Genomic DNA, 26,192 nt, shown 5'->3' on the forward strand with positions numbered 1-26,192 from the left:
CGGGGATGCGAACCCGCGACCCTCAGATTGCGAGTCGAGCGTCCTAACCACCTGGCCATGCCGGGCCGTTTAATTTTGTATGATAACCATTTCTATGTATCTACAATCACTCAAACGTAAATACGTCATAAGTTACGTTTAAAGGCTTTGTTCGATTCGGTTGAAATACATTCATGTTTCAAATCGCCATCTTGTAAGCGTAAGTTTCCATCTATTGGACTACTATACGTTTTCAATCACTCCGAAGTGAGATAAATTGTCAAAGTGTTTTCTTCCAATCCCCAACTGTCGCTATATATCATTATTTAAATTATTTATATCTTTAATTCTATGAAGTGTATTAAGGATTTTGGAAATAAACTGTAGTAACTGTTGAACTGTCATTATACGAAAATTTTAGAAAATTTCAGACTTACACGGTTAGTTTAAAAGTAGTATGGTTCATTGGAAGTTAATATCGTTAATTGTTAATCCATGTGAGTAATCAAAAATTTGTATAATTACCCGAACTAAACTATATATAACTAAACAGTTGGCCCCTGAAGAAGAAAGGTCCATCTTTCGAAAGCGCTCGGGTTATAGGGTTTTTTATTAATTTCTATCAAGACTTCTTGAACCTACGTGTTTTTTAACATCATGAATATAACTAAACATTAACACGATTAATTAATTATCTTTATAAACATTTATCGGGAAAGTTTCTTTGCCTTATTTATTTCTTTACTGTTTGAAGCAACATGAAGAAAACGATGTCCTCTTAGTTAAATGATATACCAACTTCCTCTAAGGCTCTCAGTTTTATCGATATTCCTTCATATCTGTAACGTTGCATTCCTTTCTATCTTTACAATGTGAAGAACATGTGCTGCAACATACATATTAAGACAATACCATTTCTGGTCTTTAGTTATTGTCATCAGACATCCACTGTAGTGTTCTTATGAATTCTAAATAAGATATTACTGACGAAATGTCTTAATTTGTGATTAATCGAGTATTTATTATTACTTAGTTTCTTGTATAAGAAAAGTACGTTAGTTTTACCTAGAAAGCTTTTATAATGCACTTTTTGTCTTTGACAACGAAACAATAACCTGCACAATAAAAGAGATGGAAACTTGACAACGTTTTACCCAAAAGTGCACTTGATGAAGTTTCTTTGACTAAAACGTTGACTAAATTAGCTTTTTAATAATATTTTAAGTTGTATTCCCCTTGGAAGGGAAATCTGAGCCGAAAGTGTTTTTATTTATTTTTTACTTTGATTATCCCGGAAAATAGAAATTTCATTGAGTCAAAATTTTATTGTTAAAGTGTACAACAATATTTAGTTCTCAATTACTCGAAAAATGAATTAAAAACTAGTTAAAATGAGAGGTATTGTTTTATTTTATGGTGTTAAAAAGTTGCTAAAATTATGATTACTACAATCGTACAAGTTCTGTAGAGTTATGTTGATAGACATACACTATCAAATACGTGTAGAAAAAAAACAACATGATTTGTACTCACAGCCCAGCTGTTGAATAAATGGGAAAAAGCTTTATATTTTTCATCATAACGAGTATTACCTTATGTTGAGCTTTAAGTCATCCGAATACCAAAAGCCGTCGCATTCAAAATATACGATCTATTTTTCTACAAGATCTTATATTTTCATAAGATCATTTGCAACGATTATTCAAATTACTCTTGAACTCTTTACACCTTGCAGAACAAGAAGGTACTGCTGGAATGGTGAGTTAACGAAATTTCCACACAAGATGGAGTTCACAACAAAATAATTTTGATAATTGCAACAAATTAAAAACTTGAATAACTCCAATTGAGAAATGTAGTCACTCATATGATTTGATAAATGCGAGAGAAGAATATATAAAAAGAACATGGGCGTTTGAATTCCACAAACTTATTTGTGCATATAATACAAAGACAAATTATATTCATGGTGAATATAATTTATTAAGATGTCTTTTCCATCTAAATATATGTCTTCTATGACGTTTTATTTTTATAAAGCAATGTACTTAAACAATAGGACTACAGGCTGTGATAAAAATCAGGTAAACTGCACATCTATTTTCTACATTCCTTTTAATTTGTCCATTGTAGATTCAAAATCAGAGGCGTGTAAAAATAGCATTTCCAGTCATTCTTTTGTCCCCCACAAGTCCGTGCCCCAACAGGTCTTTTATCTAATACTAGAACTCGTCAGTTGGGCTGGATAATGAAAGACAAGAAGAATGTGGTAAAAAATACATTTGTAGTGAACGTGATTTTTATCACAAAATTTAGTCCTGTTAGTTTCTAATCCTTCGTCATTTTTCGTCGTTTAATCCGTAACACATAAATTAGTCCCATAATTTGCCTGATTGGGGTACAAAATTCCAAGTATACTGATAGTCAATAAGGGTCATTAAATTGGACTTCTTTGACAAATCTGAATTACCACTTTCTTTGGTTAGCCTTTAAATATACATCACACCATAGATGGATGGATGAATGAATACATAAAAGAAAGAAAATATACAATCTGACAGAACTTTACAAACCGATAACACTCCAAGTTTGAAGTATTACACCAGATAATTTGAAACTTTTCACTTTCTGTTAAATTTCTGCATTGTGGTTATCATCTTTGATTGCGAAGATCAGTTGTAAAGCAATTTGGTTATTCTCTAAGAAGGTATAGATTGATTTCAGCATGGTTTTGTTGTGCATAAAAAGACCCTGAAGTACATTAAAAGCTAGGTATCATCATTAGTTGTTGTGTTAATCAAACATGTTGTATACAATGAACTTCCAAGCCTTGTTGTTTGGTAAAAATGTCCAATAAAGAAGGTAAGATCATTCAATTGCAGGTAGCATTATTTACAGTGTCCTTTACAAATTCCGCATGATTTAATATTCAATAAAGGAAATTAAAGGTACTGTTAATTAATCTCGAATTCAAAAACAAAAGTTCAAGAAATAATGTCATTATATACTGAAAGTATAGTAAGAAGTATGACCAACCAGTTGCTTTACAACAAAAACTCTCTTCATTTCCGCTTTGTAAAAGTCCTTATGGAAAATCTAGCGTATAGTAAGAAGCCATTAGACACAACGCTTGTGAAACTCATCTAATATTCCCTTTACATGTGAAGAAGAAAAGGATTACATCTTTTCTCGTCTTTCGGTATTTTGATCTAATGGTAAAAGTGATGCTTAATTGATCCATCTACACATTTATTACTTCTCCAATCCCTTGTCGATTCTGCATTATTTCCATTTCACTGCTGGTATTTTTGTAACGATGAGTAATGCTTTCGTAAGCAGGCAGGACGTCTCTAGAGATGAAAGAGGATGAATATTACACTATCTTGTCTGGACGAGCTGTCTCGACTTTGTGAAATAAACCCTAGCGCTCAACGTCAATGTTTAAAATGCCCCTTTTTTCACTTGGAATCAAACGGCTTGTGTTTTAAACTGCAAGATATAACCTAATTATTCGGAGCGGGTTTCAAAAACCCACCATGATCTATAAACAATTCATAGTTTCGTTCTAATTTAAAACTTCACCAATTAATTCAAATTAGAAACAGCAACTAAAATACGAAAAGACGTCCGTCATATTCTGTAACGAAACTTTTTCATTTATTAGTAGAACAATTTTGTTCATTAAATTTTTAGAATTATGATAGCGAATAATTACATTTGGTTTACGTAATAGCATCTAAGCCACTAACAACCGACTTGTCGAATTTAACAGGTAAGTGGTCAGGTCTTTCGTCTTACCTCTGGTAGCTAGAGGATTAGATCAAAAAGTTAATAACTAATCAATGTATATTAGTCACAGTCAAGTGATTTAAGGGTACAACTAAAAGCTATTTGTCAATAAAAATAGATAAATGCGAAGATTTAATATCTTATCAGTTATCCCACAGGCACACCATTAAGTATACAATGCAGAATACTCAAGTATTACCCACCAAACATGCTCGCCATTTCAGCCGTGGGGGCGTTATAATGTGACGGTCAATCGCACTGTTCGTTGGTAAAAGAGTAGCTGAAGAGTTCACGGTGGGTGATGACGACTAGCTGTCTTCTCTCTAGCCTTTCATTGCTAAATTAGGGACGGCTAGCTCAGATAGCCCTCTTGTAGCTTTGCGCGAAATTCAAAACAAACAAAACACAAGTATTAATTGGATTTTTTGTTTGTAGTTAAGCACAAAGCTACACAATGGACTATCTGTGTTCTGCCCTCCACGGGTATCGAAACTCGGTTTCTAGCGTTGCGAGTCTGCAGACATATGCTGTGCCACTGGGGAGGGGGCATTAATTAGATTCTTAAATATTATACATTATTAAATTTCGAAACAAAACTATTTTTAAGTTATAGCTCTAGTTTCCTGAAATGAATTAGTATGAATTAAAGACATGTGCTTGATAGCTGTAATTCGTCTTTGTAGAATCATTAACCTTAATTTTACACTCTACAAGGGTTCTGAAATAGAGCGAAAACCAAAACCTGACCTTTACATTCGAACACTAAGAAATCAGTATGATTCACGAATGAGCTTCTGCTTTCATTTCGAACACAAAGCTGATAATGAGGTTAAACGTCAAGAAAATATCCTGGGGAAAAATATCGCGAATCACTGAATAAGTTTTTTGTTCCTCTTGCATAGATTTAGTGACACCTAAATTGAATTGAATTAAAATTTTGTTCAACAAATGGACAAAGAAAATTAACTACGAAATTGAAACTGCTAGAAAAACGTTAAAATAAAATAAACAAGTGGAACATCAAGAGACGAAATCTGCGAACGAGAGAAAAAAATTAAATCTAAATCAGCTACCTAAACATTCTCTCACACAACTGATTTTTATTTAATCACAATTAAATTATTTTGTGTCTGTGATTTCTTATGGAAGAGAAACAAAGCAAATATATACGATGATGATTGAAGATGTAGACACTTGATTGATGTGCATTGATTTTTGTTTTATAATGGAGAGCCTGGACTATCTCAACAAAACGATCTCGTTTTGAATTAAGCTCCACTCTCTCATTATTCTTTTATCACCAAATTAATTTCCAACAACAAAAAACAACGAATTACTTTACAATGCACATGTAATTAATTCCTATTCATTCTGTTAACCACCCTGACAAGAGTTTTAAGCGGAGGAATTTAATTTCCCACAAATGATTACGTCTTTTCACCTCATACGTCATTCGTGGAAATAATTTCTTTTTTGCAGTGAGCGTGCGGCTGTACTGTGAAACGTGATTCGTGAAAGACTGGATTTTATTTTCCGTTATAGATCAATATCTTTGTTATTTTTATAATATCAGCTTTTTTTTTAAATTGTAACTTCTCTCCACCATTTCTAAAAATGTGTATGATCTATTTCTTTATTCTTCATTTCTTCCATTCATATCTATCAACAGAAACTATGACCGCAACGGTTTTACCTTACACTCTTGTTCAAGTAACTTGAACTTTAACAGTATGTGACATACTTAGAAATTAAAAAAATTCAACTTAAATTCTTATTAGGTTGTTTATTATATTTTAAACCAGCGGAATATATAATGTAATTACTTATGTATAATGGAAATATAATTACTTTATAGTTACCTATCATATTTCCAATACGAATTCTACAGAGAAGTATCTTATAACTGTGAAACCGAAAACAATATTTTGGACATCTCGCATTTTAAAAAACTTGTAGCACTGAAATCTGTTTCTTGATTTCTTATAATTTTAATGATGATTTTGCTAACATTACACCATATTTTTAAATACAAGTACTATGCGTAATTTTACTTCAATTAGCTAACTATGTGGTGCACATGGCAAGAAAGGCTTGAGCCGAACATGTCATAATGGTTAGCGAGCTGGACTGTGAACCCGATTTTCAAAGCTTGCCCCCTGTTTCCGAAAAACCACGCTCCGCACTTTAGAGCCGTTGGTGCGTTATAAGAGTGAAGATCAGATCCCACTATTTGATTGAAATATCCAAAGGGTTGGCAGTGTGTGTGCTGTTGACTAGCTGCTTCTCTTCTGGTCTGTTAGTTCAAAATAATGAAAGCTTAGCTCAGGTCGCTTTTTTACGACTTTGCGTGAATATCCGAAACAAGCAAGGAGTGATTACAATGTTTGATCTAATATACATAAACTGAAATTAGGCGTGTTTTTGATTTTAATAGATGTATCGTAAGGTTAGGGAAATGGTCAATAGACATGGGGGTAATACGGCATTACGTCAGAGCATGTAAGGCTTAAAACACAGAGTATTCTATACAAACAATTTTGTTTGTTTTACATAGGTAAAAATAATGTTTCGTTCTTTTGTTTTAAGAGAGGAACAATAACTCATTGTTTGGTTTATGTTTGTATTAAAAAGAAGTTATTACATTTTCCAGCTACTAGTACGCTTAATGCAGTTAATTAATTACCATTTAGTACTCCAGTCAATGACTTATTAAAAAAAAGTGACTAATGTTTAAAGTCACGTGCCTTTACCCAAAATCTATCCATCTTGATGATTATCTCTCAATACTGTTATTCTCATGTCTACTCCACGTGTTCATTGCGAAATATACATTACACTGAAATCCATTAGACAAAGTAATAAAAATATGTACACGAGTAAAAGTTTACAAAATACCAAGGACGTTAAGTGTGCCTGAAGCTGTGATATAGGTGTAGCGTACAGAACAGAATAATTGGCGATAGGCAGTGCTGTTGAAAACTAGGATTTTATGGAAATATTACGACACTTCTGTTCGTAAGCGTCCTGGGTGATCTGTTATTACCATAGTGTGAGGCAAATGGTATGAGCAGTGTGATAACGAATGGGAGTTTAGAAGCATTAACTTTTTCATTTATTTGTCTTATGTAAAATAGGTTGATATAAAATAATGGCCGTTTTACAAGTTATACTGTAAATGTTTATTTTTTATTACTTACTTATGGTTTTATTGAACATACAATAAGCTAATGTTTGTATTGATTCCGCTATAATAAAGTAATGTGTATTTCGTTTCGCGTAGAAGAAGCAAATGTTTACTTTATTTACGTATAATGCGGCAATGTTTATTTTGTTTCACAACCTACACACTTACGTTTATGTTTCACGTTAAACGCGGTATTGTTGATTTTACGTTCAACACTATATTATTGAGTTTGTTTCACGTTCGACATGGTATTGTTTATTTTGTTTCACGATCAACATCGCATTGTTTGTTTGGAATATGGAACGGCAATATTTATTTTGTTTCGTTTACAATAAGGGGATTTTTATTTTCTTTCGCGTAAAATGTGGTAAGGTTTATTTTGATCCACGAAAAATAATGTGACCTTTACTCTATTTCACCTGTAATATGATAATTATTTTGTTTCACGTTCAACACATTGATGTGTATTTGGTTTCACGTACGACAAGGTGATCTTTACTTTATTTCACATGTAATGTGATTATGTTGTTGTTGTTTATCACATTCAGCACACTGATGTTTATTTTTCATCGCTTGTTTCGCAAGCCCCAAATGTAGGTTTGTTTGAAGTTTTGTACAAACGTTTTGTAGGAGAAGACAGCGTTATTACAATTAGTTTAATATTGTTTTTAAAAAGTAATAACATTGGAGTTTTTAGAAAACTACACCTAAACATGAAAAAAAAAATTTTTTTCAGGAAATGACTCAAAATGAAGAAGTTTTGAAAACATACTGTGTTAGAGTTCAACGATAATGACAAAGTCAGTTAAGAGTAGACCAAGAGATGGCGGTGGATGCTGTTGTCTAGCTATATTTCCTTTAGTCTATTATTTCAAAATTAGGAACGGCTAGCGCTGGAGTAGCATTGTGTGAATATCCGAAATCAAACAAAATCAGTAATTATCAGTAAGGTTTATTCAAGTCTGAGAAACAAATCGTGTAAGAGTTTTGAATGCATATAAGCTGTAGTTTCGAAATATAATTTTCCCCTAGCCTCTACTGTAGCAGATACTCTAGACTCAAGAGCTTTCGTACAGAATATAAATCAATATAGGTAATCAGAGAAATGATTATTTCAGTTACTATGAATTCCTCTTTCATTTAACCATTAGTATTCTTTTAATGTAGGAAAATACACATACAAAAACATCATAATTGCACGCTTTATATACCATGTCAAAACAACGTAATATATTATAAAGAAATTAGCAGAAACCGCTACGAGTTACTGAGAGTTTTGCGGGAAATTATGTTATTTTATTTTTTTTTCATTGTGTTAATACTTTGTGCATAGAGTTAGTCGCTCAGCAAAATTGCCAGACTTGGGTTTTGAACATGCGATTGTGTAATCGAGTGCTACGAAAACCACGTGTAACGTATTAATTAGAGTACGTCTATTAGTGGGTAAGTTTACGTAATAAACTTTAGATTATTTTCATAGATTGCCATGAAAAGTTGAAACCTGCCACCAGTGGAGACGCCTAGCTTCTGTATCGATGTGTTTGCTAATTAGGTCTGACAGTTTGTTCCAATATCATTATTATTATCTTTATAAGCAAGTCGTTAGGCTTAAGTCAGGCAGTAAAATTTTAAAAGCTTCTGCATTACTTCATATTAAACGACTTGTAGTTTCTCAGTGATTTCTGAGTTCGTGTTCATGCAGACGTTAACCCCATTGTTGTATAAATATGTTTTTAGAAAGGTGGTATTAAACTAGAAATTAAGGAGTCTTTTGGGCTTTTCTTATGTTCAAAGGTTCTATTTTTGTCATATTGTGCTAGAATGTAATTTTTGAGGATACAAAAAAGTAGTTGAAACGTGCTGAAAAATTAACGTTTTTAACATGAGAAAAGCGTAAAAGCCTCATATAACTTGGTCACTACAATACAATGGTCACTACAATACAATGAAATATGTTGTTCTAAGTTATATTTTCAATACTTTTATTTATATATATATTAACGAGAGGGTGCATGACGTTAGGTTCGTTTGTTTGTTGTTAAGAATAAAGCAACATAATAGATTGTCTGCGCTTTTCCCAGTACGGGTATCGAAAAACGGTTGTCTTTTAATGTTATAAGCCTGCAGACTGACCACTGAGCTACTAGAAAGGCATGTTTGTATCCTTTTTAGCGCAAAGCTACACTGGGCTATTTGCTATGTACACCGAAGGAAATCGAACCCAGGATTTTAGCGTTGGAAGTCCGTAAACTAACCGCCAGGGAACACGACGTTAGGATAAAGAGTTTATAAAAGTAAGCCTAGAATACCTAGAAAGTTCTAAATTTGACGTCAAGAATCTATTAAAGTCAGGGAGTATCAAGAAACGAGAGTAAATTATAAAGTATCAGAGAAGCTATGGAACTGTGTTTATTTTTCAGTTGCTAATGCCAGTCATTGAGTTAAGTATTAGGATTGATGTTAGTTATCATATATATTCAGTTACTCAAGCTATGAAGTTGTAAAAGTATTTTTACGTTAATCGTAGTACTGTTAGCAATGTATTTCCATTTGAACGTCATTTGTACACTTAAGTCTTAACCTTACAACAGCGTACAAGCCTCTAGAAACGTTAAGGAAGAAGTAAACTAATTTATTATTTTTACGTGGTCTGGACTTTCAATTATGTTCCCTGAATAACTTAAAAGAACCCGACCTACGAAAAAAAAAATGCTAGAGCAGTAAATGTCCGTCTTCCTTACCTAATTAAATTTTTGTTAGTGTAAGAGGCAACGTATTCATTTGTAAATTTATGTATGTATATGTGTGCCATCATAATATTTCATAACACTTTAACAAGAGAGATTCAATTCATATATATATATATATATATATCTGCACTACTTGTTTTAAATCTAGTTCAGTTTAAAGTGGTTTGGTCTTGTATATTGATATGCATTATGGTTAGAAATACTAATGATAATGATGACTGTCCTCTTAGTAAGTCTTAAGTTAACAATTGAGATTATTATCCTATAAAAATGAAGTATTTGGTAAGCTGAGTGCTTGGCTATGTAAATATAAACGTTAAAGGAATTGCAAAATTTAGTACATTAATAACAAAAAAAAAACACTTTTGGATAACGTAATAATATTCTGTACGATGAATTATACAAGGTGTATTAATTACAGTAACTATACATAAGAGTACTAAGGGTTCGAAACCCACCAGAGAACATTTGCCTTTCTGGTTTAACTGTTGTCATTTGTCAAGTAGTTAGTATTTGTTGATCGGATGGCTCGTATTTCGCGTTTTGTTACCACTAAAACCCGTTCAGAACTGTGTGGCCGTGGGTGTAAGAGAGAGGGTCAAATCTCAATATTCGGTCAGATAATTGACATTCAAGACTTGGTAGTGGGTACTGTTGGCTAGCTACCTTTCGTCTAGTCTATCAGTTCAAAATTAGGAACAGCTATGTAGAGATAGATTTTCTGTAATTATAGAAGGAAAATTTTAAATAACCTAGCATTTTTAACTTTCACAAATGACTAAATCTTTTTATTTCATAAATGTGTGATAACGAAATTATAAATCTGTAATATCATTGATTTGACCAAAAGATTGGTACGATTTAAAATATATATACACGTCACGGAATAATTTTTAGTAACCCGATTTAATATGTTTGAGTATTTCATTTCTCTCAAATACTTTGACTTTGTACGATTTTGTCTAGCAAACTTTGTTTGCAATATATTTGAATATATTTGATTAAAAACATATTATAAGCTATTAAGAGAAAAACTGTTGTTGTTTGTAGTTAAGCACAAAGCTACACAAAGGGCTATTTGTGCTCTGCCCAACATGGGTATCGAAACCAGGTTTCTAGCAGTATAACTCCGCAAACATACTGCTGTACCACTGAATAGTCTTTTGCTGTATCCCCGGAGTGGAATCGAACCCCTGATTTTAGCGTTGTAAATCCGAAGACTTGCTGCTGTCTCACCGGGGGACAAAAGAAGGGCGGTGTCGTTGTTTTCTTAGTGAAAAGCTACACAATGGATTACATTCACTCTGTCCATCGCGAGAATCGAACCATTAAATTCAGCGTTGGAAACCCGTAAACTTACCGCTGATCCACCAGGGGACTAACAGAAAAGCATAAATCATTCTTTGAAATGTGATACTGTAATTTATAGATCGTAGGAATGAATAAAAACCCTATGAAGAAGAAGAAAGGTCCACCTTTCGAAAGCGTTCGGGTTATAGGGTTTTTATTCATTTCTGACAAGACTTCTTGAACCTACGTGTTTTTCTAGCATCATGAATTATAGATCGTAGGTTCACTATACCGGTCGAAAAGCTATTTTCGATTAAATATATCATTACAAAGTCGTCTCTGAGCAACTGTGAAAGTATTAATTACAAAAACTGGTAAAAAGAAGTTTCAAAACGTGTTGTAATTCTAAGTGAAGTCATTCTCTTGCTTGTTTATATTCTCACTTCTATATAAAGAAACTAAGACAAACTACAACGTCTTTATTCCATAAGAAAGAAATAATATATATTTTTTCAAATACAATATAAGTGATCACCTTCAGAAGTATGGAACATGATAAAATTCACTAAACAATTGAACACCTCCCATTAAGCTACAGTGCCGAAGTATTGACCAGCTAAGGGCTTTAGGGCCAGGTCTCATTACCGCCAGAAGGTTGATAAAAAAAGTTGTCACAAACATCTCATATTTCTTGACGTGCAAAAAAAAGGTATTCGTAGAGACAACGTAAAAGCATCCTTGAAGAAAAAAAAAACTTTTTCAAAATTCCGACACACTTAATTAGGCTGTTTTAACTTTCTTGTATTTTATACTACTAGTCTGAGATACTTGGGTTAATTTTCATCATTTTTATCTCTTATTGAAGCAAGTCAACCGGAGAAATGTAACTTTAAAAAAATCGATTACATTACATGGATAAAGCATCCTACGTTCAATATGTCATTTTTTTAAAAGTGCGACTGTAGTTTCTATTTTAGCCACTAGGTGGAATTCACTCTTTCAAGTATCATAATTATTCCACTAAGAAATACTGGGACCTTTGTTTTATCGTTCACAATTATTTCAGAATGGCGAATGACAAGGTTGTACTTGATAACAATCAATAGTATTGATTGGTGCTGTTTCAAACATTCAGTTATGTTTGGTGTGACGTATGATGAAGTAAATAATTGCAATACCACTTGCAATTGCGAGGTCATAGAAATCAATAGATAATAAAATATATATATAGCTCACTTTTTGTTAGTTTTAAGCAGTATTTCTTTTATTTTCAATTTTCATATCAAATAAACACACTTGAAATAAATTTAACGATTAACCTGACTATATCGGCTCAGTCAAGCTACCATCACGACGCTGTAAGTGTAATTCAACTTAGGCCTAACAGTAAAACTCACACTTGTCTTTTCGTGGTGGTGTTTATCATATATATCTAAAATCATATGTTTACTCTGCTTTGAAATGTAGAATACATTGTCAACCGAGGTATGTTGTGGTTTGTTTTAAAGCACAAAGCTACACAAAGGGTTATCTGTGCTTTGCCCACCACGGGTATCGAAACCCGGTTTCTAGCGGTATAAATCCGCAGACTGGTGGGCCCGAGGCATGTCATTGATTAGAATTGTCCTGTTATGTTATTCTGAATGTTTATGGTATTTGTGTGCATGTGTGTGTGATTTTGAAAAGTTGTTTTCCTTTTTGTGCTGCAATTACAAAAAACATACAACATTTTATTAACGCTTTTTTATTAGTGAAGACGTGTCATTTGATTTTATATTTTAACCTTTATATGCGGGAATCCGTACTTCAAAAATTATATAAAGAAGAAAACGTTTAAATATATATTATTAAGTACGGTAGTACTTAATAGTAGGGATCGACAAGGTTTCCAAATAATTCACCTGCCGAAAAACTAGCCTATTGAATTCCCAAGCAAAAAACCGACCATTCAAAGTATTGGTTATGATATATTATGCGTATATATACTAGTCATACTCTAAAAAGGCCGCTAACATTTCCGGTATAACAATTAAAAAATTTCCAAAACAGCAACTTTTTCGTCTACTACCTACCTATCTATCTAATCACGTCAGCGGGGCTAGCCCCTAGACGGCTCTGAATATCGCTTCAAGATTTCTGCAGCTTATTTGACTGGTCTGTGGGTATCCGCTTTTGATATTCCGATAAATATATACAGTTTATTTTTTTATAAATGGTAAACATATCATGAAAGTACTTAAATATCTTTTCAACCCAATTCAACCAAACAGATGACACTACATATAGATGAATAGATACCCGACAGTTTCTAAATGTAAAATATATGCCTTGTACACGAATAACATAAAAATTAAACAAACAAGAGTATTAAAAAATTACGAATTTTAAAATGAAGCAGGGATCCTGCTACCAAAAGTAATGAAACAAGAATTAAAACCACAATCAGAAATTTATAAAATTTAATCCCTACTTTGGTAGCTTTATACACTTATCTGTAGGACAAGTAAGGATTAGATTTCATAAATTTGTGATCATGGTTTTAATTCTTCCAAAAGTTTATAGATGTTGCGTCCATTCCATGGACATACAAAACTGACCAAATAAATGGGAAAAAAATCATCATTTTAACGGAAAGTAAGGATCGTTGGATATTTGTAGAATTTTTATAAGAAATATCCAAAACAAAATAAATGATCCAATAAAAAGTACACAAACAAGTAAAGTGATACTAGTTGGGTAGATTTTGAAACAATTTTCAATCTCTACTTTGGTTGGCAAATTTAAACTCTTCCATTTAGCTATACAAGCTACAATGACAACCAGAGTAGGAATTGAAAATCGTTTTAAAATCTATCCAACTAGTATCAAATTTACTTGTTTGTGTACTTTTGATGGCAGCATTTATTTTGATTTGGATACTTCTTATAACAATTCTACGAATAACCAACGATCCCTGCTTTCCGTTAAAATTTTAATTCTTTTTCTACATATATATATGTATTTGCTGCGAAATAGTGAAAAGTACTTTTGTATTTGTGTGTTTATAGTTTGTGCATTAGCTTTTCCGATCGTCTTTTCAATGAAATTAAAAATCAACGATTCGTCTTCGTCTAACAGGCACGCGTTTTTACAAATAACTAATAACTTCGTGTATGTAGCGTTATGTTGGATTCGAGAGCAACGTTTGTAGTTTTCCTATTCCATACATATGTATTTTACCTCATTAATTTGTGAACCTCGTTTTTTTTTTGTTTTTTCTAATACACGCGTTACTCTTGCCACCAATAACATTAGCGTATAGGAGTTTAGCCTTCTGCCATCAGCCTGAATTGTTCAGGTTTTCTATATTTACGTATTCTCTAGAGAAACGCCAGTGCGTCTAAATGATTGAATAGAAAAGCCTAAATGTATTTGTTTTGGCATTTTGTGTTCACGTTTTTCTGTATTCCGGCTTTTATGATATTCTTACATACGACATATATATGTACATATTCCACACAATAATTAATTTTAAAGTAGCTATCGACATCCATTACTCACATCATTTCTCGATAGATGAGGGCACATATAGATTAAAATTAATTCTACAATAACAGTAATGAGCACATTTAAGGATTAAGTGAAAAAAGTGTTACTTTTTTATTATTAGAAATACCCATTAGATTGTCATAATAAGTAATCGGTGTAAGAATCTACCGTGGGAATACAAAAGAAACGACATAAGATAAATTGTATAATAGTCTATCACACATATATATTTCTTATGGTTAACAGCGTAATTTTGAATAGTCTTGAAAAAATAAAATTTTATAATATGTTATATGCAATCGTGAATGTTTACACTACGGAAATAAAGACGGTTTATTCTCATTAGGACGAAAAGGGAAAAATGCAGCAGCAATAATATTTCAGTTCAAACATTCTGCTATGTCTCAACGATACGCAGATGTACACTTAAGTTTAGTTATTCTATTCTTCGACAGTAAAGAAAGCAGACTCGAGCTTACTCATTCTTTTCTTCGAGGTTCTACAGTGCAACTCAATCTTACTCACTCTTTCCTTCGAGGTTGTACAGTGCAACTCAATCTTACTCAGTCTTTCCTTCGAGGTTATACAGTGCAACTCAATCTTACTCAGTCTTTCCTACGAGGTTATACAGCGCAACTCAATCTTACTCACTCTTTCCTTCGAGGTTGTACAGTGCAACTCAATCTTACTCAGTCTTTCCTTCGAGGTTATACAGTGCAACTCAATCTTACTCACTCTTTCCTTCGAGGTTGTACAGTGCAACTCAATCTTACTCAGTCTTTCCTTCGAGGCTGTAAAATGCATTTTAATCTTACTTATTCTTTCCTTCAAAGTTGTATAGTGCAACTCAATCTTACTCAGTTTTTCCTCAGACTTACTTGTAATTTATTTCGAGACTGTAGGCAACAGATTCAATCTTAATAACTCCTTCCTACGACACTGTAGAGAGCAAGTTTAAGCTTACTCACTCTCTCCATTGACACTGTCAACCTACAAGTTTGATAAAAAATATGTCTTTCATAGTTATGTGGCTTCTCGAGTATCCTTATACATAGTATTCACTTATCAGATTATCTAATATATAGCTAACATGTTATGTTATTTAATACATTCCTCTTCTATAATGTGATAAAAGCGAATAAATTACACAAGTTAAAAACCGTAAATATGAAGCAGAAATTATTAATGGCTGGCTTCCGCAACAATAACTGCTCAGACAATATCTCAATACAAGTGTCTCTTATGACTGTTGGATTTAATTTGAAAAGTAACACTTATTTTATCTTCGAGTCAAATCTTATCCTGTTCTGTATCTCCATTCTAACTGGACGTTTTGATTGAAATGACATTTGGCTATTGTTACTTGATCCTTTTTACGATAAAATATTTTTCTTAAGACCCAAATTTCGTAGTTGCTTTTAAAAATGAGTGAGGTTAAATTCTGTTTGATGTATTTCTAACCCTAGAAGCTCAGTTTTTTATCGTTATTAGCCCACTGAGCCAACTGGGTGCATTCTTCGATGTAATCAACCAGAATTTTATCTAATTACCAATTTCGATTCAATTGAAACTGTAAAATCAGCTGATTTCACCGATGTAATCTATCAGAAGCTTATGTAATTATTAATTTCGAGTCAATTCAAACTCTAAAATCAGCTGATTTCACCGATGTAATCTATCAGAAGCTTATGTAATTATTAATTTCGAGTCAATTCAAACTCTAAAATCAGCTGATTTCACCGATGTAATCTATCAGAAGCTTATGTAATTATTAATTTCGAGTTACGTGTATCGTCTAAGTAAATAAGGCTTGTTTTCGAAGATAAATATAAAAGTAATTATCATCAGAACACACAAAATATTGCAAAATACATCTTTCAGACGATTATTCTTTGTTTTCTGTTTTGTTGTTTAAGCACAAAGCTTCACAAATGGGCTATTTTACTTGTGTCCAATGCAGGTATCTAAACCCAATTTTTTAGCATTATAATATCTGGCGTTATAAATAAGATTGCATTGATTTAAACATAAAACGCATGATGCTTTTAGTTCAAGCTTTTCTTGTAGTAAAGCGAAAATTACGAGTAATGTCTGTAATATAAAAACCTAGGACGAATAAAACAAAATATATTATTTTAAAACCTTTTATGATGTGATTCAAACAATTCTGCTAAATAATCTTATGTGGTTATATCTCTTTACATTCTTCCTCGACGTTTTTACAAGTGTTTTGTCTGGCATGGCCTGATGGCTAGAGCAATAGACTCGCAATGTGCGGGTGGCAGGTTCGAATACTATACAGAACACTGTCATCCTTTCAATCATGAGGACGTTATAATGTTACAGTCAATCCCACTATTGGTAAAGAGTGGCCCAAGAGTTGGCGGTGGGTGGTGTTTACTAGCTGCCTTCCCTCTTTTCTGTAACTTCAAGATTAGGGACGGTTATCCCAGAAAGCTTTCGAATAGCTTTGCGTGAAATTCGACAAACAAATAAATAAACAAACTTACAGTATTTGAAACGAGTTATATATATATATGGAAAATGTAACATACTTTATGGAACTACGTAAAAATAACATTATGTTCAAACAGATTAGTTTTGCTTTCCACAGTATCTCACCATGAGTAAACAACAGCTAGACAGACTTTATCCTCTGGCCATTGCAGCCACAGCCTTGACTGTGTACAGTACCTCCTTAGGGGGGAGCCTCGTGTTTGACGACGTAGCCGCTATTCAGGAAAATCGCGACGTGCGGCCTTCCAGCTCATTCCTTAATCTTTTTCTCAATGATTTCTGGGGAACTCCATTGCACAAGGTTAGTGTATTTATTTAACATCCAGGAACTACGTTTTTCGTTTTAATATTTTGTTTTGTACTCTTATTCATGCAATGTAAATATTTCGTAAGTTAGGCATAACACCATTATCAATATAAAGCCAATAGTCGTATGAATTTTTAGATATTTATTTAGAGGCATATCCTTCTAACAAAAGAAGGACATTCAATACATTATAACAAATCTTATATATATATAAGAGAATTTACGTATATATAAATGTAGGAAGTAAAGAACTTTAACAGAATAAAATGAAGCTAATGTTCTACTAGTTCTCACAAGGCATATTTTCTAAACTTTTTTCTCTAAATACAGGTGATTTGTAGCAATTGTTCGCCTTTATAGTCATATCTCAATTGTGAAAAACTTCTAACTTACTAGTATTTGGCTTAAAATTACATGCAAGTCCCTATAAGTTCCATTTATTCATATATATATACTAAAACAAACCTATAGTTTACGATAGTCTAGACGGTATTTGTTTCTCTTGTACCTGACAACGAAAATTAAAGCGTAATAAGTACAGTATTATACTTGTATGAGATAGACTGTTACACACTACTCTCTTCACAACAGGAGCAAAGCCACAAGTCATACCGTCCATTCACTGTCTTGACATTCCGACTCAACTACGCCGTCCATGGTCTGCAGCCTTTGGGTTATCACGTGATCAATGTTCTTCTCCATGCCTTAGTGTGCGTCTTGTATTACAGGTATATTTTTATGTTTACCCTTTACTGGTTTGTAAATTAAGTCATTCGTTTTTTTTTAGAGAAGTTCAGAGTTTTTATGTCCATCGCTGAAGATACACGCCTCAGTAACTTAGCTGATACTGTGTGTGTATATAAAACTAATTAATAAAAAGTTATAGATTTAAGGGCTGAAGCTTATGAAGCATTAGAAACTATCAGACCTAAATCTGTGATACAAATCCTGTTCAATTCAGATTGATTGATTTATTTTTGTACATTTCTCTTGGCCCCCCAGTGGAACAGCGATATGTCTACGGACTTACAAGGCTAGAAACCGGGTTCGATACTCGTGGTGGACAGAGCACAGATAGCTCATTGTGTAGCTTTATGCTTAACTTTAAACAAACAAACATTTCTCCTGTCTCTCAATGTCCAGCCCAACTGATGAGTTCTGGTATTGAACGAAACGCCTCTTGGGCAGTGACTTGTGGGAGAAAAATACAGATCTGAAATGTTATTTTTACACGCCTCTGATTTTTAATCCGCAGTGGATAGAGATGTTAACACAATTTAATACATAGTTGACAGAGTAGTCTATTTCTCTCGGTAAGAAGATTTGTTTTTTATTGCATTATTTGAAATATATAAATAGGTGTAGTTGTAGTTTTGGGGGTAAAATTAGTTATTAGAATTATGGGGTTGTGAATAGCAATGATAATTTCCAAACTGCTTGTTACTGCTACAGATTAATTTATACGTGTTACCATTACTAGATAGGGTGTCAGTCGTTTTTAGCTAATGAAATACGTATATCGAAATTTTGGGACAAAGTTTGTTTATCTTACCATTACCAGAGAGGTCTAACCCGTTTCGAGCCAAACAAAACTCTATTGGAATTTCGATTATTGCTGCTAAAAATGTGTATATGTTATAATCCCCAGATACAGTTTAAGTCATTTCCAGATGATAAAACTGAATATTGAAATTTCAGTACTATGTGTTACTGCTGTTGATAAGTTTCTATAAGTTATGATTGCCATCAAGGGTCCAGATCATATTCAGCCATTCAAAACTTGTTAATCAATTTATTGGTGTTATCTTCACAAGACAGAGACAAAAACAAACCTTAATATTTCTTTCAGACAGGCCCGGTATGGCCAGGTGGTTAGGGCGCTCAACTCGCATCCCCGGTCACACGAAACGTGCTCGCCCTTTCAGCCGTGGGGGCGTTATAATGTGACGGTCAATCCCCACTATTCATTGGTAACAGAGTAGCCCAAGAGTTGGCGGTTGGTGGTGATGACTAGCTGCCTTCCTTCTAGTCTCATACTGCTAACTTAGGGACGGCTAGCGCAGATAGCCCTCGTGTGGCTTTGCACGAAATTCAAAACAAACAAACAATCTTTCAGACAAATGCATAATAATAATAATAATAGCAAGGATCTTGGTAATTGGACAGCACTTGTATCACATGGCCTCTTTTACAGCATTAATATTTAAGTGCATGTTCTCTCTGCGCTTACATTAAATATTACATAGGGTGGTTGGTGATTATATAAATAAAAGGGGAAGTAGTGCACATTGAGAGTTTTCAAATATGATTAAACTGCATTTTCCAGTGAAATTCTTTTTCATTATGTCAGTGTTTCTCTTTGTGACTTTTTCAGGAAATTAACACCCATCCTCTCATAGTGAGTCGTTTGTATTATGTGGTGGTTCTTCTGATCCTACTATTACAGTAGCAGTTTTTGCTGTCATATTACCTTAGCATTTTTTTTATCTATTATTTTGCAGACCTTAGTTTTATATGAAGTTTTATTATATGTTAGTTTTTAAAGTCTACTGCTACAAGAATAGTTTGTATGAACAGTTATGTTTCTATACTTACCATTGCGGTGGTAGTTTTTATTGTGTTGTTTATTCTGCTTATTAACCAAGTCCATGACACACATAAAGGGATTACCATAGAAACCTGGTGTCTAAGGTGGGACTCTCCCATGGTTCTGAGATAAGGCTCGAGATCGAGTTTTGTTTGTAAAAGGGGACAAATGGAGTATCTTGAGTGGCTAAAGAAATTCCTTATTACCTATATTTAGCCACTTTCAGCAATAGAGCACTCACTTGTAGTGTAAACGCTGCACGATTCAATTCTGAGCCCAAGAGATAAAAAATATGAATTATTAATTGTGAATTCTAAGACAAACAGATGGCATCACACGAATGTTATGAACTTCTTTCGATTTATCTAGTTTTCTCTTCTAAATTGTCCGGCATGGCCAGGTGGTTAGGGCGCTTGATTCGCAGTCTGAGGGTCGCGGGTTCGAATCCCCGTCCCACCAAATATGCTCACCCTTTCAGCCGTGGGGGCATTATAGTGTCATGGTTAATCCCACTATTCGTTGTCAAAAGAGTAGCCCAAGAATTGAGGTGGCTAGTGATGACTAGCTGCCTTCCCTCTAGTCTTTCTCTGCTAAATTAAGAATAGTTAGCGCAGATAGCACTTGGGTAACTTTGTGCTAAATTCAAAAAACAAAAAACTCTTCTAAACATTTAAAGATTTTTTAAAACCCAGTAACTAGTAAATGTACAAAAAGCTCGTGGCTTTTTATTTTGTTTGAATATAAGTTAATAGCGAAAAATGTTTGTTGTATTTAAACACACATAATGCTCCTGATAACTCCACGTGCTTTAGTATTATAGGCGCATAGTCTTTGACTATCTCTATAACCATAAGTAGTCTGTATCTTACTATACTGCTGTTAAAGCATTTCACGGTAAATAATGACGTTTTTTTATCATGTAAAATACGTAATATTTACTTTAAATTGGATGCCTTTGAAAGCAATTAAGGATTATTGACGTTCCAGTTAAATTATTCAAAGCTTCTGCACAAACTAGGTTAATCACGCAGATTAGTCTTCTTCTTAGCAAAAGTAAGTAAACTATAAAGAAATCAGGACTAAAATAATTTAAGTTAGTGTATACACTAATTAAGACAATCCTATATAATAAACTGGCTAGAAATACTTAATTTTATAAATCAATGCCAGAAAACAAGAACCTACAATGATTAAAATTTAGTGAATCATCATTAAATTCATAATTAACGATAATTTAGGCTGTACTCCACATAATATTTTACCAGGTTTGGCCAGATTAGAAGATTTAGTATAGCTCCAAATTCAAACATTACCTAAAAATGTAAAATAATCATCATAAGTGTAATTATAATAAAAACAGTTTAAACGCTATAATAAACTAGCTGAGGATATCCGTTAAGGAAGAAAAACATGTACAAAGTATAATGTTAAATAATGCTCCCCCCCTTCATTCTTCCTTTTGCTTTAAATCACTAATGGTCTCATTAGATGCTAATTGTATACCCTACTTTGTGGAAGGCAATAATTGACTCATTTAACTGATTAAGTACTTGTGTCTTTAAAGTCAAAGCCAAAAGTCTATAAAAAAAAAGTGGAAATATGTTCTATTTCAGGTTTTTTTACTCCCTCTTCTTGGATAAAAATTCCAAAACAAAATATCCATTTTACACCATCAGAATGTTTCTAGTTATCATGCCAAAAATTACAGTAATCGAGCTAGCCAACTCTGGGTGATGGATGCTAACACACACACACAATGAATCATCTTTATAGTTAAGATAAAAAATAAAGAAATTAACTGTGAAAAACTGAATAAGCTATTACTGAAAAATCACAAAGAAACACCAGTTAAAGTTTCTACAGTATTTCAGGAACGTCATTTAGGTTATAGGGTATCGTATTTTTGTGTTAAATTGATTTCTTGAATCTATGTGTTTTTCTAACATCATCGAGGTCGTAATTGTTATTTATGACTGTAACAAAAACTATAACATTTTGAAGTATTACTGTATAACTAGAAAGAATGGCGAACAAGACTACTATATTTCTACAAAGTAAGTAAGTTTATTTAAGCTATGATTTTAAATAGGGTATAGAAATTTCAAGCTAATATATCTTCTGAAAAAAAAACATCATACATATTGTTAGCTTGCAACAGAGACAAAAGTTTCACCTTAGCCAATGGTTGCCATTTCCTGCATTTCTTTAAATTTTAATATAGTTATGATACGAAAATTAATTAATATATATGTCGCTCTAAAATACATGTTATTACAGACTATGCCTCTTCTTCTTGCCTCGTGCTGTCAGTTTTGTTGCCGGCATTTTGTTTTCCGTCCATCCGATACACACAGAAACAGTAAGTATGTTCTTTACATGTTTTTTCTTCTTCTTTTATTGTGTATGCCTGTGTGTGTGTGTACAGTTATGATATAGTTTTATATTTTAGGGGAAAAAATCAATTATTAGAAAAATAACATAATTTCCGGCTTCAATGAATTCTCATGTATCCACGTACTTTGTTATGCCGATATCTATTAGAAACTAAATGTTGTCATTGCACAACTTCGTAGCAGAAACTTCTACCTAATTAAGCGAGCAATCAGGGAGTTATCCAATTTTAACATACTTCACAAAAGCAAGTGGGTTTGAACCCGTGCGATAACAGAAAATATGCCCCGCACTTTAAGCTGTGTGCATGCTATAAGAATGACATCCAATCCCTTAAGGTGGATGGTGGGTGATAGGGTGCTTGCTGACTGACTGCTTTTCCTATTGTCAATAGTTCAAAAGTAGGGACAGTGGCAGAAAGTCTTAGTAGTTTTGTGATAAACATCAAATACGATACGCTATTATACTTCACAAAGAAGACAAAATAGAAGTGAAAATTGCCAATTACCTACCTTTAAAAATTCTTTCATAACAGGATCGACGCAGTTTAGTGGATAGGATACCAAATAGTGGATCGAAGTATTCAAAATTCAAGCCGTGATAACTCTGCACTTTCAGCTGAAGTAACGGTCAGCTTCGTTATTCAAATGCTGGACAAAGCCCACGTAGTGGTGGGGCTACTGAACGGCTTTCCTTTTTTTTCAGTTGTTCATAAATAGGGACGGCTACAGCTCAACCATGAAGGGCTTTGACCTGGCTGCTTATCCCACGTGTCATGTAAGGTGCCTTTCAAGTTGAACATTCATTCACACACTTCTCGTTCTTCCTGATTACACAACTTCTCGATAGGACATAGAACATGTCCTTCACTTCACTGTGTCTATTGTGATATTGATATTGTGAGTAAAAGTAAGCTAAATGTATAAATCGGAATTAGAAAAGAATCGTGCATAAAAAATATAACTAGACAGACTTAAGACCGTAAATCAACACTAGAACCGATAATGACAAGAATATGCTGAATTATCGATTGAGTGCTGTTAAAAACATTAACGGCCGTAATCCCTAACATATCTCACAATATTTAACCAACTGTAGAGATTAAGGTTAGTGTTAATATCTATATACTAAGTCAAGATTGTAAGTAATTTGAATATAATACAATATAAAAAAATATTTTAACCATCAATACATTTTATTGTTATTAAACTTAATCATAAGATAAAATTGAATATATTAGTAGTCTCACAAGTGACTAAAATGTACCAACAAAAACACACTAGCCACCTGTGTGAAGAGTTATACTGATGTCTGTCACTTAGTAGTGGCGTTGAGAAATATTATTGGTATTTGTCAAATATTTTACAATTAAGACAGTTATCGTAGTGCGGGAAAATTAACTGAAATACGAGGAAATACCGTTGCGTGCTCTTACATAGGAGGAGGACTTGAGCGCGTTGCTAAATGTTTGATATCATTGCGCAACGTTAGAAAAAAAGTACAATTTTCAAGAAAAAGAAAGAGAAACAATTCAACAAAAGAATTTGAATCATCTGAAAAAACTAAGAATATTTCAGTTACTTCGTGCTTTTGTACATTAGAAACCTCGCTAAATCTTGAGTCCTTAAGTGAAACCTGATGTTGTTTTACGTCAATGAAATCTGAACCAGTAAGCTCCAATTTTATTTACAACTACCAAAACTGAAACCTGGTTTAGCAATCACTATAAAAATGTGACTTTTTTAAAAACTTTACTTTCAAAGCCTTCTGAATCCGTAACTGCTTGAGATTTTTTTTCAGAAATATATTCTTATATTCGTGCACGTAAATTAGATTCATAAGAAAACATTATTGTAAAATATCGCGTTGTCGTAATTTGAAATGTTAATATATGGAACAAAGTTGTCTTTCAGCATAAGTAGTCAGACTTGTCTCCAACTTGCATTTTTTTTACGTTTAAATTGTCATAGTTTGAGTATCTGTCACTTTGAAAATGCTGTAATGAAAAGGTGAACTATTACAGTAAATAACATACGTCAGTAAAAAAAGCATTCTGATGTTCAGAAACGGTAAAAACATCCTATTTACGATGTAGGGAAGAAAAAGCATAATATAGCAGAATATCAAATGGCTAACATATCTTTTTGTTTGTCAAATTAATTTTCATCCTGGTTATATGATTTGGTCGGCACTTTTTAAATGTTATTTTTATGTGGTGTAATTGTTACAGAACATAGAAACATCCCTACGTTCAAGCTGCAAGGGCTAGTTGAACCTAAAGTTGTTATGTTGTCTTCGAATTTTATCCCAACTTTTTACTTTTACTGCGGTGATAAATGTTAAGCAATAAAAACGTTGAACGTTGAGAAGAGCTTCTAATAAAAGAGAAATTGAAATGTTATATTTCCCCATCACAACAATAAACTCATTTTATTGGCGATTTATGAATTCTAATCCTACAGCAAAAATATAAAGGCCCTACTCTTTTTATGATACATTACATTCTAGGTATTTGGCATTTTCCAAACTTACATGAGCATGAGTAAAAACAGCCAGAGACCCCCAACATTTAAGTATAGCCGTCCCTAATTTTTTACTGCTGACCAGAGGGAAAAACAACAAGTCAGAAACACGCTTACACTTAACGGAATAACGCAATTAACAGTTACTTTTATAACATGAGCACAGCTTGAGGCACAGAGGGAGTTCAGCAGCATATCATGGACTCAAACTGTAGACCGACACGCTAACCATTTAACTACAAGAGCCTCTTAGATTGCAAAAAAATTAATTTTTTTGTATGAATTCGCCCCTGAAAAAGAAACGTCTGCCTCTTGAAGGCGCGTGTGTTATTAGATTTTATATTTTGTGATTTATATAATTTTTGCCCATATTTAACTTCTTAATATAATGAATGAATTTCAGTTTTTGATATATTGAACTTACTGCTTTAATTGTAGAGATATTGACATTTAAGACGAAACATTTATGTTTTTCAAGCTCTTACATTCCAGTCAATATCTTATGATCAGGATTACTAACAGTAAAATATATATGAATAGTTTACTTCTTACTGTATAAATAGTTTATTTGTTTTCTTTTAGCGCCGTTTGGTGGTGTCTAGACAATCGTTTATTGCAAATTAGTATTTGGTATTTTCAGACTCAATTAAACTTATGCACACATAGGTTAAACGACTAGATCAGGGGCCACAAGATCTAAGCATAACCATACCTAATTATGAGCAGCTGACCAGACGAAGGACAACAAGTCTGCAGCAGCCGTTACTTGCAAACCTACTCTTAACGAGAATTAGCGGTTACTCTTATAACACGCTCACAGTAAAAAAGATCGTAGTGTGTTCTGTGACATATTTTATAACTAGTCATTTCAAAGAAATTCTAGGTCGCAAATGGTTGAAAATCGTTTCTATTAAATAATTCCTATAGTTATGAAAAACATGTACAGTTATGTAGAACCGTATGTTGATGAAAAACATGTACAGTTATGTAGAATGTACGTTGATGAAAAACTGTTACGTACAGTTGTCATCGAAAGGTTTCATACTCCAGGAAATTTATAACTTCGAAAAATTTTATCGAAAAAATAATTACAGCAAAAACCTTTTTTTTATAGCAAAAGTATTGGTTTTTGTGGATAAGTGAAAAGTTACAAGAAACAGGTTTCTATAATCCTTTTTTCCGCTACATTTTTTGGAAAATTCCAAACATGCTGCCCCCCAGTGGCACAGCGGTATGTCTGCGGACTTACAACGCTAAAATCCGGGTTCCGATACCCGTGGTGGGCAGAGCACAGATAGCCCATTGTGTAGCTTTGTGCTTAAACTTCAAACAAACAAACAAACAAACA

The 26,192-nt window shown here is 33.1% G+C and overlaps 1 protein-coding gene across 1 annotated transcript in view; it reads left to right on the top strand.

Annotated features, from left to right (window-relative positions):
- LOC106456895 (transmembrane and TPR repeat-containing protein CG4050-like) overlaps nucleotides 1-26,192 on the top strand; it is a 108,290-nt gene that overhangs the window by 23,354 nt on the left and 58,744 nt on the right. The window contains exons 2-4 of the mRNA XM_022382681.1: nucleotides 17,135-17,338; nucleotides 17,936-18,072; nucleotides 22,209-22,290. Of these exons, the coding sequence (XP_022238389.1) occupies nucleotides 17,144-17,338; nucleotides 17,936-18,072; nucleotides 22,209-22,290 (414 nt within the window). The 5' untranslated portion in view covers nucleotides 17,135-17,143. The remainder of the gene's footprint in view (nucleotides 1-17,134; nucleotides 17,339-17,935; nucleotides 18,073-22,208; nucleotides 22,291-26,192) is intronic.

Source organism: Limulus polyphemus, unplaced genomic scaffold (genome assembly GCF_000517525.1).
Source record: "Limulus polyphemus unplaced genomic scaffold, Limulus_polyphemus-2.1.2 Scaffold269, whole genome shotgun sequence".
Lineage (NCBI taxonomy): Eukaryota > Metazoa > Arthropoda > Merostomata > Xiphosura > Limulidae > Limulus > Limulus polyphemus.